Raw genomic sequence first — 15,961 nt, 5'->3', positions numbered from 1 at the left:
CTTGAGGAGTGTGCCTAAGTGCTCCCAGTCCTGTGTCTCGCCCTTCCCTCAGTTCCTCAAATTGCCCGTTGAGTGGGACCAGTGTTCCCTCTAAGCTGAGTTAGTGTGAGCCAGCTCACAGTTTTTTAGCCTCCGGCTCACACATTTTTGTCTTAGCTCAGGAAGGATGGCTCCAGAGCAAGCTAACTGATGCAGTAGCCAAATCGCTCACTCACAGCTTTAATGCCAGTAGCTCACAAAGTAGAATTTTTGCTCACAGGAATCCACAGCTAAGAGGGAACATTGGGTGGGACTACATCTACCCTTTTCCTGTGGCTGCACAGTAAGCTTTAAAGTAAATTACTGTCAGTTGTAGGAAGTGTAACCCTGTGTTTGAGCAGCAGATGTCACAGTAGCACCATTACAGTGCTCTATCTCACCCCCTAAAATGACCCCCCCCCCAAGCAGTAGCAGTTGACAACCACCACCAAAGGAAGTAGGTACCTATTCAACCCTTTCTCCTTTGAGGGCATGTTAAAAAGCAGCATTCAGACAAGATATAATTCTGTGGGTTAGTGTGTAGTCACAGGCAGGTATGTTGTGGTAAAGACCTGTACCTTTCTGCCTATAATTTAAGCCCATTATTGCGAGTTAGGGTAACATACAGAATATAATCAACACCCCTCTGTCTTCTTAGAAGCAGACGCCCGGAACAGTCCCGGCAACCAGTAGTTTCCTTCTGTTCACTGCTTAAAGCATGACATACTGAAAGAGGGGTCCAGTGAGCTCTCGAATGCAAACGGATGCTTTTGCACCAGTACTGACAACAAACAAGAGCAGCGTTACATATTCTTCCATGGGACCATACCCTAAAAGCCTACACACAGGATGAGGTAGTGCTAGATACTGTGCTGTCCGGCTCAAAAAGATAGGCACGACAAGACAGACCAAAAAACAAAAAGGCTATTTTACATTTTTCATTTTATTACAAAATTATAAAGCACAACGCTCTATCACAGTTAGCCTTTTCAACCCACACTGTTCCTCGCAGAAGACACTTACTTTCAAGCAGGTCAGACAAGGTGTTGATACAAAACGTTTTCCAGGAATGTAGCTTCCTTTCGGTCCCAACCCACCAAACTCTTTGGATCAAAAACATCTACTTTTGCCAGAGTACTCAACTTTGTAAGGGGGGAGTTGCATATTCTCCCCATTAATCTGCACCAATAACTCTGCTCCAGTTCACAATGGAAAGCCATTGACCCCCTGCACCTTGGGTAGGTTTTGATCCTTTCTCAAGGTGCCGTTAGAGAAGAAGTTGGCCAAATGGGGATGTACTCAAGAGACATGGAGGGTCACGCCCAAGGTGGCGACTCCCCCTGCTGTGTATCATATGAACACCTCTCTTGCCTTTCCAGTGCACTTGACTGTTAGGTGCCTGGTATTAAAAGAGGGGAGAGATCAGCATGACCTTGCAAAAAGCTGTTCCCAAGGGTGGGGTAAGAGCTGAGAATCAAGGAGTTCCAACAAGGCTTCTGAATCTAGCTGAGAACCTGGAATTTTAAAATGAGTCACAGTGGTATCTCTTTTAACCATTTTGTCTGTTTTGTTACATCTTCTATCGGCAACACAAACAACTTTTTAAGAGGCGATAGGCATTATTTGTTTTTTAAAAATATAACACCCAAACTTTCCTCTACTTGAGCAATTAGGGCAGCAGCCAATGTCATGATCATCTTTGGTTTGGAATCGTTCTGTACCAGAAACATCTAGCTGGTTACACAAGTTTTTAAAAAAGAGTTGGAAGCAACATCAGGATTTGTACATTTCTGAAAGGGACTTTCTTAGGCTGTCTCCAGTGTCTTGGCGATTGGGGGAGGGTTTTGATGCCAACTCCAGACTGCAGCCTCTGCCTTCACTATCAGCCCATCTACTCTGAGGTAGAGTACACCAAGACAGCCAACACAACCTGAGCTACTGTTGCTAAAAACGAGCAGTTTTTCTTGTAAGGCCTCTGGGGGGAGGGTGTTAAAGGCCAGTGGTCTTTGAAAATAAATATACGAGTGTGAAAGCAGATGGCAAAAACATAACCAAGTTACCCACCCAAGCTACTTCCCGACCACCCTTGATCTCCGACAGTGTTTCCGCACAGTGAGTGCATAGCAATTGGCAAGGAAACGGTCTTTTGTTCTCAGGGCACGGAGATGAACGTCATCATCTTTAAGCAGAGTTTTCTGAATTCCTGAAAGAGTGGGACTGTGAACGGGTGGTGGGTGAGAAAACACAGCAACTGCTAAAAGGCACACAAAATTAGAAGAGGCAGCAGGAGCTGGTTGGACAGACATTCCCCCCCACATACACACAAACACAGCCTTTGGCAACGTCATTTCTAACCACCTGCATGGAACTTCTGCCAGAAGTCCATAAACTGGCTCGACAGGCTTCCCTTAACAAAAGGCATCTTCAGAAGCCAAACGTGGCATTTTAAGGCAAAACGAAGCTTCGGAGCCTGAGCGAGCTTGGACTGTCTTTGGCCTGCAGCAGAGTCAAGGAATCTGTTCATCCCAGGCTGAGAAATGCCGCTGAGCCATCAGAGACGGAAACCACAACTGAACAGCAAAGGGCCACCATGGCAGAGGGCTGATTAAAATGCAGGGTTTCACTTTCACAACAATGGCTTTAGGGGGATGCTGAGAGTTCCTCTGACTTCATTCCCCCACCCACCCCCACACAAACTGCACAGGTGAGATCTGGCTCAGACCAAGGGATTCTCCTTGCACGCGGAACGTTGCACATTGAACCGAGTCCAACATCACTTGCTGCAACTCCTAGCAACCCACGGCACTTGCTCACAAGATTAACAGTCATTTAAAAAAAAAAAAACTAAGCCAGGAGGTAGACCCAAGAAGTCCGTGTTAAGTACACAGACACACAAACATTTCTCTCAAGTCCTTCACAGTTGCGAATCCCCACGGCAGGGCGCCACAGCGGACGCTTCTTCATGGACATCCCTGATTCCTTTAAACCTCATCTATACAAGAACTCCAAAGCCACAGAAGGGGCAACCTACTATAAGGCAAGCTAAAAGAACCAAAAAGGGTTTACATTTAAAAAAAAAATCAGAAAAGGAATGAGCCCCTGAAATCTACTTTTTAAAGACCAACAAAGAAAGGCATGACCTGAAGCAGAATATTTTATAGAGGGAGGAAGGAGGAGAATTGGTAGCAGCAAACCCTGTCTCCACTCTGACTTCCTTAGGCCACCTTGGTGTATTCATTGGAGAGGGAAAAGCCTCAGCTCTCCAGTCCTCGCCAAGAACTTTACAAGGGAAAGGGGTAGATTGGGGTTGTGTTTGAGTGACTAGTACTGAGGACTTCCAGCTCTCCAGGCACTGTGGTGTATTACACATGGTCGCGCACCAAAATAGAAGCCACACAAACTCAGGGGCCCGCGGTCCTCCTGTTTGTCTCTCACAAGCTTTTTAGGAATGTCGGGCAGGGTGCTCGTGAGCCAATGCTCCCTCCGTCACAATGAAGAAGCGTCCCAAGACAATCGCCGGTCCCGCTGCCGGCACCCCTTAAGACCTGAAGACGTGGACGGCTCTGATCACGTACTGCCGGCAGATGGGGCACTCATTCATCCGCTTCCCGCATTTCGTGCAGGTAACCATGTGACCACAATCCAGGAGGACGCAGTCGATGACCGAGTCCATGCAGATCTTGCAGAGGTTCTCTTCCATGCCGGGAAGCGTGGCGTTCTTGGATGGAGCTAGGACCAGAAATTGAAGGACTGTGAGCAGAAAGGGCTGGCGTACATATCTCCCCACCCACAAGCCTTAGTCTAAGATGTTTTGTGTTTGTGCTTTTAACCATTTGAAACACATGGACAAAATTAAAAGTTTTTCCTTAATTAAATTGCATTCATTCTACAGCCTGACCTGGATAGCCCCGGCAAGCCCGATCTAGTCAGATCTCGGAAGCTAAGCGGGGCCAACCTTGCCAAGTAGTTGGGTTTGTGTGCATGGGGGCTTGCGTGCCTGGAAGTCATGGTGACTTCTGGCGACCCCAAGTGAGGTTTGGACATTCCATAGAGGTGGCTTGATAGCCTGCCTCTGCCTCCCGAGCCCTGGCTTTGGCGATCTCCCTTCCAATTAGTTGCCAGGGCCGGCCCTGCTTAGCTTCCGAGATATGACGAGATTGGGCTTGCTGGGGCTATCCAGGTCAGGGCTGTGGGACATACTTGGAAGGGAGACCTCCAAGGAATGCCAGGGCCGGGATGCAGATGCAGGCAATAGCAAGCCACCTCTCTGAAACATCCTAGCCCCATTAGGTGTTGCCAGAAATCACCAAGACGTCCAAGCACGCAAGCGCACACGCACACATACTCAACAACAAAAAAATTACATTCATTCTTCAACGATTTGGGAGAGGATGCGAGGAATAGAGGAAAAGAAGGGGAAAACAGAACACGCAGGTTAGACAGAACCTTGGGACGCAACTGTTTGCTGCCACAGGATGATGTGAAGGATATTTATATAGCAGGAACATTGCTGAGCCTGGATGGAGCACAATTATTCACACACACTCAAGAGTACTACAACAGGATCGCCAATCCTGGCAATTACATACACCTTCACACCATGCTGCTTTCATTCATTTAAGGTATGTTGTGCCTTCCTGGCCATAAATAGTGAGCCAAAGCAGCTTAGAAGCTGGCCAAAACTAATCAGCAAATACATCAAAATCAACCATCATTCGCTTCTGGAACTCGCTGCTACAAGATGTGGTGATGGCCACTTTGCTTACTTGGAAAGGATCAGACCGATAAATGGAAAAGATCTGTTGGCGTGTGGCAGCCATAAACAGCCAAGAACAGAACCTCTACGTTCAGAGGCAGTATACCTCAGAGTACCAGATATTAATGGGACAAATGAAGGGTTGCTTCCAGTGTTCCCTCTAAGCTGTGGAATCTTGTGAGCAAAAATTCTACTTTGTGAGCTCCTGGCATTAAAGTTGTGAGCAAGCTATTTTGGCTACTGCATAAATCAGTTTGCTCTGGAGTCATCCTCCCTGAGCTAAGACAAAAATGTGTGAGCCGGAGGCAAAAAAACTGTGAGCTAGCTCACACTAACTCAGCTTAGAGGGAACACTGGCTTCCACCGTTCTCAGCTTGTATGCCGCCTCGGGTCCTGCTCCTTCTCTCCAGGGTGATGCTTTGTAAGATGTAAAGGCAGAACCCCATTTCTGTTTAGTACTTTCTTCTTCCAGCAGCAGATCTCTCAGGTGGGATCGTTGCTTCTGGCTATTCAAGAGAGGAGCTGACTTGCCTGAAGATGGCTTGAGACCAAGGATGTCGTATCGGCTCAGCCTCCACAGGTTTGCAATGCACCACTTCCTTCTGCAAAACCCATGTTAATCTCCCATCCTCCAATATATTGCATCTATCCTGGTGCTTTTGTTGTTTAACTAGATAAAAACTGCCTGGCCATGCAATAGAGCCAGCTATTTCCCTTGCGGTTTCTGGATTCGCCTCTGGAGTTATTCCATCTTACTACACTGCTCTGGAGTGGAGTGGAGTGGAAGGGGGGGGTAACATTTCTACAGTCAGAGAGTCCAAATGCTAGGATGCACATGCTGAAGAAACACACGAAGGTGCCTTATAGCAAGTCTGACCATCTGTTCACCTAGCTTAGTAGGGTCTACTCTGGCTGACAGCAGGCTTCCAGGAAAACTGGCAGGAGGAGGTCTTTTCTCAGCACCCGTGACCCTTTGTGTGCCTGTGCCTGCACGCATGCCATCAAGCCACAGCAACCCCGTAGCGTTTCCAAGGCAAGAGGCGTTCAGAGGCGGTCTGCCATCGCCTGTCTCTGCACAGCAAACCTGGACTTCCTTGGAGGTCTCCCATCCATATACTAGCCAGGGCCGACCCTCCTTTGATTCCGAGGTGTGACAAGATTAAAGGTAAAGGTAAAGGTTTCCCTTGCTCGAAAGCCAGTCGAATCCGACTCTAGGGTTGTGGTGCTCATCTCCGTTTCAAAGCCGAAGAGCCAGCGCTGTCCGAAGACGTTTCCGTGGTCATGTGGCCGGCATGACTAAACACCAAGGCGCACGGAACCCTGTTACCTTCCCACTGAAGTGGTACCTATTTATCTACTTGCAATTTCTTGCTTTCGAACTGCTAGGTTGGCAGGAGCTGGAACTAGAGATGGGAGCTCACTCCATCATGCGGCACCCGGGTCTCGAAGTGCTGAACTACTGACCTTCCGCAGCCTGCAGTTCAGCGTCTTAACCACTTGAGCCACCGCAGCGCCTTGTGACAAGATTAGGCTGGCCTAAACTGAAGGTGCTCGAGACTGATCCTTGGACTTTCTGGACACAAAAAAGGTGCTCTTCCCATTGAGCTTGCAGCGCCTCCCAAAAGATCTCCTCAGAGAGCGGGTCTCTTCTGAACCTGGACCCCTTGCACGCCACAGGGGAGGGGCTGTGGCTCAGTGGGAGAGCCACTGCTTTGCATGCAGAAGACCCCGGGTTCAATCCTGGCAAGCCACTGCCAGTCTGAGTAGACAGTACTGACCTTGATGGACCGATGGCTGGTTCAGTATAAGGGAGCTTTGGGTATGTTCAGGGGACAGCTGCAGCATATTTTCGGGGGTGAGTCTGTGGCTCAGTGGCAGAGCACCTTCCAGGCACACAAAAGGTCCCAGGTTGAAGCCCTGGCATCTCCAGTTAAAAGGCTCAGATAGCAGCAGGTGATGTGAAAGACCTCTACCTGACAGCCAGTCTGAGTAGACAATGCTGACCTTGTTGGCCAAGGGTCTGATTCTGTAGAAGGCAGCTTTTGTGTGTTCATCGTTGCACCTAAAGCGATAACCACGCTGCCTGTGGCCAATAAGCCCCAGTTCTCCTTTTCTTTAGTAAATAAACCACTGCCTTCCTTTGAAACTCAAGAGAACACAAAGCAGGGCGAGATTCACAACTGTCTGCCTTCGGAATAGGAGATCACGGCAGAGACTCCTCTCTCCTATTAAACAGCTGAAGGATCCCGCCCAGTCGCCCTTTTGAGAAGATAAAACTACTCACCGGTTTGATCATCTGTGTCGGAAACTGAAAAAGAAAAAAGGGGAAAAAACTGCTGAGCCCAATGGGAGCATTTGTGCAAAGGCTGTTGCAGCCAAACTCGAGAGGAATGAGCCAAGCCCCCCCCCCCAATTTGGTTTTAAGGGAGAAGGGCACACTGTTGCTTCGTGAAAGAGGCACGTGGCTTGCTATACCAGCATTTGGAAGATGGCTGGAAGGAGATTTTTAAGTGGTTTTCTGATATAGCAGTTACTTGATCCAGGAGGGCATTTCCCCAAGCCTTGTCCTGGGTGAGAAGAGGCAGGAAGACAAATAGCAGCCGATGCCCCATACAGCACCGGGGACCACAAGGCAGAGCTGGAGCGCTTGACCCCCCACCCCACCCCCGCCCAAAACCCAGCAGCAAAGAGGAGAAAGGCAGAAAGGAAGTGCTTCTTAATTCACTTGCAGAACTCTCTGGCCATAGGAACATAGTCACAGTCACCAGCTTAGACAACTTCAAAGGTAAGACACACGCTTATGGAGGGTCTATCGAAAGCTACCAGCCACGGTGGTCAAACGGAGCCTCCATTCTCGGGTGCAACGTGCCTCTGGGCAACAGTTGCGAGGGGGCAGAGGCGGGGCTGTAGCTTTCATGCACTCGCCATGAGCATCCTGGACACTTAGAGAAACTGGACAAGACGGACTTTTTAGTCCAACAGAGATCCAATTGCTGTCATCGGAAACGGGGGAGGGGGGAGCGCACAGATCAGCGTGTTTTTTACTTGTTAAAGCCTTTACCCAGCTGCTGAAGGTACTTCTCCTTGTATAGGCGGGTCACCCTCTCCATCAGCTCCCACTTCTCACAACAGCCCTTATAATTCACAAAGTTGCGAGCGAGGATCTCCTTCAGCTGCCGCACAGAGAGGGCGTCAATGTCCTGCATGTTCTTCAGGTCCGAGAGCGAGGCCCTGCGTCCCAGGACCAAGGTCTCCTCCGAGTCGGTGGACTGAAAGACATCACATTGCAGATTTCAAGACCGGATCACTGTAGCTTGAATAGCTCAAAATCAGACAAGGCCGATCTCCATCTGCCACATGCGGGCTTGTAAATTCTATGCCGCTGGATTCTCAGAAGAATTCTCAGAAGTCTTAAGCAAAGTGTGATGCAAGAGAACCATGATTAGGGGTCACTTGGGCTTTGATTTATTTTTACAAATGCTAATTAGCAGCCCCATCTAGCTGCTTTGAAGACTGGGAAAGGAGATGATTAACGCTTTCCTCTCCTGCCTCTTCAGGAGTTTGAAAAACACTCCCAATCCAGGGCTTCGGTGAGCTCCACAGGAGAAGGTAAATGGAAGAGGCATGAGAGGGAAAGGGTTAAACACCTCCTCTCCCCCCCCCATGTTTCAAACACAGCCAAGTAGGACCACCAGATTGCTGGAAACAGCTGGAGTCACATCTGCATGGGTCCTAAAAACCTCTTTGTGTCTTCCAGTTGGCTAAACCAGCTGTCTGTTGTACTGGAACGCACTTACTCCAAAGGAGAACTGGAACTCTTAATTTTAAAGGGATTGCTTTGTCCTGTATGGACTCCAACACACCCCATTATAAATGCAAATCAAAGACCATGCTCCACGTAACCCTCTCCAGATGTGAGGCAACAGAGTCCTCAGGGACACAGTCAATGTTCCCTCTAAGCTGAGTTAGTGTGAGCTAGCTCACAGTTTTTTAGCCTCCGGCTCACACATTTTTGTCTTAGCTCAGGAAGGATGGCTCCAGAGTAAACTAATTTATGCAGTAGCCAAACTGCTTGCTCACAACTTTAATGCCAGTAGCTCACAAAGTAGAATTTTTGCTCACAAGACTGCACAGCTTAGAGGGAACCTTGGACACAGTGACAACGCTCAGATTGTGAAACTCCCTCTCGGGGCACATTCACCAGCCACTGACTGTGTTCTCTTTTCGACTCCTGGCTGAAGCCTTCTTCTCTCTGAGCCTTTGATGGCAAGCCATAGAGGTCATTAATGGCTTCTGGATTTTGGGATCTCGGCTTGCACTTCATGTGTGCTTTCGCATTGCTGAAAATGAATTGCTAACGGCTGATCCTAATGGGTTAGGATTATTTTTTTTCTTTTAAATGAGCAAGCATATGTGTTAGAGAGAGTGTTTCTCAGCCAAAGTGATTCCAGGGGTGTATTTGCACATTTTGCAAAAAGCAAAAAGCCCAGCAATGTGGAAACAGGTTCCATGCTGTGTCCACTCTGCAAGTGAATGACGGGAGGGGGGGCAGGGGATGACAGTTGGCCAACCCAACTTGGCACCATCGTACCGACGACGGCAGTTCAGCCCACACATCCTCCAGAGGCAAAGAGGCTCACATCCCCAAATCCTGTTCACCCAAGTTTTCATTGTCGGAGAGATCAGCGATCGTTCCCAGAACATTTTTCAGGGTACGGCGTGCTTCAGAATTGCTTAGTGATTGCCCTGACCTGGATGGCCCAGGCAAGCCCGATCTCGTCAGATCTCGGAAGCTAAGCAGGGCCGACCCTGGCAAGTACTTGGAAGGGAGACCTCCTTGGAATACCAGAGGCAGGAGGCGGGGGCAGGCTTTATTCAGCCACCTCTCTGGATATCCTCCAGGCCCCCAGCAGGGGTCAGTCACCAGAGGTCGCCATGACTTCCAGGTGCGCACGCACACACATGCACGCACACACACACGGACATACGGGGGGAGGGGAAAGGTTTGCTTAGCAACTGTATCCCCCCCCCCCGCATCAGCAACATGCAGCAAACTGTCACACCAGTACAAATTGGGGGGGGGAGAGATCAGCCAATATGCAACCTTCCTGCCTCCATTGTCCACTCACAGGGCGGTGTCATATGCCTGCCCCTACCTGCGTCTCCTCCTCGGTCAGTGCTTCAACAGCGTTCTCAACTTCTCCCATGTCGCCTTGGCTCAGTGGCACATGCCCATTTGCCTAAGAGAGGAAAACATGTTATTAAAAAGACCCAAGAAGGAAGAGGGTCTGACTGGGGTCCCGGGGTCTGCTCGAGCTCTTCTCTGGGATACCCGGGAAGATAATTCAGAACACAGAAAGAGCCACGAGGAGAAGCCAAGGAAGGCCCAAGGGACCCGCTGGATGCACAAACCAGTTTGTGGCCGTGTCGGAAATTTGCTGGAGAAGCCCACCTTGCTGGTATCTAAGCCTTTGTTAAGAGTGCCTGGGTTTGAGCAGTAACATCCTAGGGTGCCGCCTCCGAGGAAGCCACCACGAGGCAATTATGACTGTGCTGCACAAGGCCCCCAAAAGGCAATGCTGTCAAGGCCTGGCTCTGCTCTGCCCTGTTTCCATTGTGACGCGCCGTGACATCACGGGAGAATGCAGGCAGCCCAGCTATCTGTGACACAGTAACGCCGGCCCCAAGAGCACCCCACAATTGGCCTGCAGGGGAGCTGGGTGCTCCTGTCCTTCAGCTGTGTCACCCTCCCAGCAGGGGATCTCGTCCCTAGTGGAGAAGACCGGGGGGGGGCACTGACAAGGCACGCAGGGGGAGAGTCGCCAAGAGACCACACAAGGTGGGTGTCGAGGGGAAGGTCCGGGCGAAGGCACCCTGATGTCAGGTAGCTCTGCCATGCTCTTGGAATGTGTGTGGAGGCGGAAACCACCTTGCTCTGCCTGCCTCTGAGTTTCACTGTCTGCATATTACCTTTTCCTTGACCTTGGGCCGCTCCAGCTGCTCTCAGCTTCTCCTGGGAACCAACGGCGATTATTTTTGCCCGCCTTCTTTCCCTGCGCTTGTGAACTTTGCTTATTGGCTTTGCTTCTAAGGGAGGGGGGGTACATGTTTGATTCTAGTATAACTCAGGGTGCCTTACTGTTCCTGGTCATTCCTGACACAAACAGTACACGTGTCATCATAGTCCTGGTGTACCAATAAACAGAATTCTTCTTATGAAGCGCTGTGTTGCGTGACCTGACTATTGAACCCTGACACCTCCCCATCAGAAACAAAGCCAAGATGGTACCTTTAGACACAGCGGCAGTGTCTAGACAACTGGGGCAGCTGAAACGGCCCCTCCCGAAATCTGAGTTGTGCTTACTCGCCTGCTCCTCCTAAGCACCTAACTGAATGATCCCAGTTTGCCCACTGTCTCATTTTGCACAGCTCATTCCCTTTTCGTGAATGAAAAGCAAGTCCTCCCTGGCCAGCTGCTGCTAGCTGGTGGTGCTGGGAGTAACTGTTTTGCGCCCTAGCATTGACGTAATAGAGTTCCCCCCCCCCAAGCGTCTCTCTCTCCCTCCTTCCCTCTCCTCCCCCTTTTTAAATTCTGCATCAAAAAAGGCTGGGTGAGTTCATCCAGAGATTTGGAGCACAGTGTCATCAACATACAGATGACACCCAGTTCTATTCCTCTCTCCCTCCCATCTGACCCAGGTGGGCCCACGGATGTGCCGTTCCATTGCTGGGAGGCGGTTAGCAGGACAAACGCAGACCGATAAGCTGAAGCTCAATCCTGATCGGACTGTCGATCGACAGTGCAGATTGAGGTGCCGGCTTGTTCCGGTCGGGACCGCGTTTGCCCCCTGGAAGAGCAGGCTCTCTGTTTCAAGGTCCTCTCTGTGGTATGCAAGAATGCCTTTGCCCTGCTCAGGCTGTGGGGGGCCCATGGCCTTTCCCCGAAGACTCAGAGCGGTTATCCATGCTCTGATCACTTCCAGACTTGGATTAGTGTAACCCGCTTAACGGAGGGCTGTTTTTCAAAACGGTCTGAAAGGTCACTTAGTCTAAAAACTACTGCCATCAGACAACCGTTAATGGTCGAGAACATCTCGTGCTGGTCTTCGTACCATCATTCCATGCTGGTTATGACCTTTAAACCCCTAAATGGGTTGGGATCCGGATGCTTGCCCGCCTGCTAGAGATGTGAAGGCCCGGAAAAAAACCGGAAAAATTCGGGGGGGAAATGTTTTTTCCCCGTTTTTTTCCTGAAGCCTTTTTGGTTTTTTTCCGAAAAATTGGAAAAATTGAAAAAAGAAAAGAAAAAAAATTGATTATGGAACGTTTTATTTTAACATGATGAATAAAATATTTTAAGACAAGGTGTTCAAATATTTTCCAAATCATTTCTAAAATATATATATATGGTATCAGATTGATCTAATTTCTGTGCACTGAGGACAAGCAAGTCCTAGGTTACAAACTGAACTCTCCAATGCAAGAACAAGATGCATTTCTTCCTTTAGGAAGTGCGATTTTGTCAGAAGAAAATAAACAAGTTTCAGTTTTGTTTTTGCATGTGGATGGGTATGCTGTTTGTAATAATTGTTTGGATACACTATATTTTTAATATGATAGTTGTGATAATTTCATGCCAAGTAAAAATGTCCATAGTCATATTTTATGTTCCTAAAGTAACAGAATGAATTTCAAGCTAGAAAAGACAAAAGAAATGCTAATGTAGCATTTTTTTCAATTTTTCCGAAAATTTCCGTTTTTCCCGGAAAAAAACCGGGTTTTTTTCCGAGCTTCAAAATTTCCGGAAATTTTACATCTCTACCCCCTGCAGACCTTGCCCACTACCGAGACATTTATCCAAGGCGCTGCTGGGTTTCCCTCTGTTCTTGTACGGCAGACAAACAGTAAGAATAGACAGTTGCGGTTCGCAATCTGTGGAATGTCCCGCATGCCTTTGGTGCCAAATGAATCTTTTTCGTGGAAAGCAGTGGGTGGAGTGGCCTACAGTGTCGGACTGGGTTTTGAAAGACTCGGGTTCAAATCCCCACTCTGCCATCGAAGAACGCTTGGGAGACCTTAGGCCAGTCACAACCCCTCAGCCTCACCTGCCTCACATGGTGAGGAGAAAGTGGAGGAGGCAGAAGGAGGCGGCAAGCCACTCCGGGTCCCCACTAGAGAGAAAAGTGTGATATGAAATAGCTAAATAAATAACTTCTAGCTAAGCAGGTACATTATAAAGGTTTTTTCATCCCTGGTTTGGGAAGTTATCTGTGATGCCACGCTGACGGCTGTGTGGCTGTTTGTCCTTTATCACTCTTTAACTAAAGTCCATGCTATTTTATTACTGTTTTAATTGCCTTGTAAGATTTTAGTATGGGTTTTTAGTACTCTGTTGGACCGCTACTGGGTTTCAGTTGCTAGTCTCTGCCAAGTTCTACGCTCTCTAATGTAGCTTTTAATATTTGGTTTTACAGTATGTGAGATAGTCTGTGCTTCTGAACTGCCTCAAGAACCCTCTACTGGTTGATGAGCCAGGGGTGGGTGGGTGTACAGATGTTAAAAAACAATAAAGAGAGGGCTCTGAACCTGACCGGGATAGCCCAGGCAAGCCCGATCTCGTCAGATCTCAGAAGCTAAGCAGGGCCGACCCTGGAAAGTATTTGGATGGGAGACCTCCAGAGAATACCAAGGCCAGAGGCAGGCCATCAAGCCACTTCTCTGAACGTCCTCCATGCCCCGTAAGGAGTCACCAGAGGTCGCCATGACTTCCAGGCACGGGCACACATGCACGCACGCACACAAAATGCAAAAATACCAGAGAGAGAGAGAGAAGGCTCTGAACCCCCTTAACTCTTCCCCAGCGTCTGAAACCTCTTTAGGCACCGTCCAAAAGTCTGCAAGGTTCTCTCTGAATCCAGAAGTGCCTGAAATGCACTAGGGTGGGAGGGAAACTGTGATCCTTAAGTTACCAAACTCTGATGTATCTGCAGTATGATCCCACGCACGCTCACTCCAAAGGGAGCCCCACCGAATTCAAAGTGCACACCCCCTAGGAAGTGTGCAGAGGAGGATCCATGGCCCCGGCAGAGTTGTCTCGAGGCGTTCCCTGGCTGCACTTTGGAGGCTAAATGCAATCGTTTCCGCCTTACAAGGGTCTTCTTAGAGAAGAGATTCTCAAGGGGCGGTTGCAGAAGAAGCCCGCAAGCGGAGAAGGGTGAGGTCAGTCGCCGAAGTCGGGGAGAGATTAGAGAAAGCTGCAGCTGCCTGCGGCCCCATGAGCCGGCCAGAAGGTATGTAAACAGCGGCAACTTAATAGGAATTTCCACATTAATTTTTAACAGAGCCTCCTAAGCACGAGCTGAGAAAAGGTCTGTAAATCGACATGAGTGCCTGAAGCTCTCTGCCCGGATCCAGCTGGCTGAACGATCACCTCCTCCCAATGGCAGCAGCCCCGGGGGCCTCGAGGAAAGAGGGGACCTCCCCCAGGCCTGCAACCCTAGACCCAGGGCTATTTTTGGGCAGGAACGCACAGGAACGGAGTTCCGGCTAGCTCCCGAGTTGGCCACACCCAGCAGGAACTCATTAGCATAATAGGCCACACCCAACAGCAGGAACTCATTAGGATTGGCTACATTAGGGGTGTGTGGCCTAACATGCAAAGGAGTTCCTGCTACAAAAAAAGGCCCTGGGTTTTGACAACAAACAAGGTAAACAGAATAAGAAGCAAAAGGTGGGTGTGGCTGGATGACCACACTTCTGGTAACATGGGAATGCGGCCTAATATGCTAATGAGTGGTGCAGTCAGGGGGTGTGGCCTAATATGCTAATGGGTTTCTGCTGCTGGGTGTGGCCTATTATGCTAATGAGTTCCTGCTGGACTTTTTCTACAAAAAAAAGCCCTGCAGACCTATTCTTAAACTGAAAATGCCCAGAGTCTGAATCGCTGGGGACTCTTTCCTGCACGCGAGCCACCGTCTCTCCCAGGGCACCCTGTTTTTAAGACGGCATTCCCGTGCGGCGGCTACACATCAGCACCCCCAAGCAGTGGACCCTGGAAGCCAAAATAATCGGAAGGTCACCAAGTCTGCAAGGAGAGCCCAGCGTGCTGCGGTGGATAGAATGTGAGACTAGGACCTGGGAGACCCAGGCTCAGATCTCCACTCTGCCACGGAGGCTTGCTGGGTGACTCTGGACGAGCGGTGCGTGCTCAGCCTAACCTACCTCACAGGGCTGTTGTGAGGACAAAACGGAGGAGAGAAGGATGCAAGCCGCTTCGGTTCTCCGCTGGAGAGGAAGGTGGGAGATAAATGAAGCAAGTGAATACGACGGGTTTCCAAGAGAGCAGGCGAGAGAGAGTCGACGGGATTTGGGAAGAGACACGTGGAGGCGGGAAGGTACCTGCGGGGTTTCCTCGGTCTGCGAGGCCAGATCTGGCGAGTCCCAAACTGGGGAGACCTCCATTGAGGTAGGGTCCGGCAATCCGGGTTGCGGCACAGCCTCAAAGTCCGGCTGTGGCACGGCGGAGTCCGTCGTAAATGGCGTCGCCCAAGTAGTCCTGTCCCCTTGGGGGACGGGGGCCTGCTGGCCGATGATCAGAAACACCAGCTCGTCCTTCTCGCGACACATCTCCGTGGAGATCTCCCGGAGCTCCAGGTAGTCCCGCAAGTCCTTCACCTTCATCTTGATCAGCTCCTCCCGCTGGAAGTTCGTGGCGCGGAACCGCTCGCAGAGGAGGCAGAGGCAGGGGCCGCTTTCGGGCTGGTGGGAACAGTCCGGGCAGAAATTCTTTTTGCAATCCAAGCAGATGTGCTGTTTTGGGAGGGGAGAGACAGGGAAGTGAGCATCAAGCGGAGACAGATTATTTTATTTATTTATTTATTTATTTATTCTGGGATTTATATCCCGCCCTACCCGTACGGCTCAGGGCGGCAGATTCCGGGCCGAAAGGCCAGGTGTTACTTTTGTACTGCCTGAGGAGAACACAGATATGGTCGTCTGGACGGCCAACGGCCCAGGGCCGCGCTCCCATTCTTCCTCTAACCGGGAAAATACCACTCAGCACCACTTGAAGATATAGTTTTATCTAACTTCACAACATTGCAAATAGGGGATTCAAGCCTAAAAAAAATCCACAAGGGCAAAGGTAGTTTTTTTTTCCCCCGGGAGACTCTGTACCTACTCTGTTAC

At 49.7% G+C, this 15,961-nt stretch overlaps 1 protein-coding gene across 2 annotated transcripts in view; it reads right to left on the bottom strand.

Moving 5' to 3' along the window:
* Positions 1-906: 906 nt before the first annotated feature.
* Positions 907-15,961, bottom strand: part of RFFL (ring finger and FYVE-like domain containing E3 ubiquitin protein ligase) — a 58,024-nt gene continuing 42,969 nt past the window's right edge. For both annotated transcript variants that reach the window (XM_015408006.1, XM_015408007.1), the window contains exons 3-7: positions 15,173-15,583; positions 9,931-10,014; positions 7,836-8,043; positions 7,059-7,082; positions 907-3,747 (exon numbers count right to left, since the gene is read on the bottom strand). In XM_015408006.1, coding sequence (XP_015263492.1) covers positions 3,557-3,747; positions 7,059-7,082; positions 7,836-8,043; positions 9,931-10,014; positions 15,173-15,583 — 918 coding nt within the window. In that variant the 3' untranslated portion in view covers positions 907-3,556. The remainder of the gene's footprint in view (positions 3,748-7,058; positions 7,083-7,835; positions 8,044-9,930; positions 10,015-15,172; positions 15,584-15,961) is intronic.

Source organism: Gekko japonicus, unplaced genomic scaffold (assembly GCF_001447785.1).
Source record: "Gekko japonicus isolate JY-2015 unplaced genomic scaffold, Gekko_japonicus_V1.1 scaffold1, whole genome shotgun sequence".
NCBI classification, from domain to species: domain Eukaryota; kingdom Metazoa; phylum Chordata; class Lepidosauria; order Squamata; family Gekkonidae; genus Gekko; species Gekko japonicus.
Note: the sequence above shows the minus strand (reverse complement) of the source record. Positions and strands in the feature narration are given on the sequence as shown.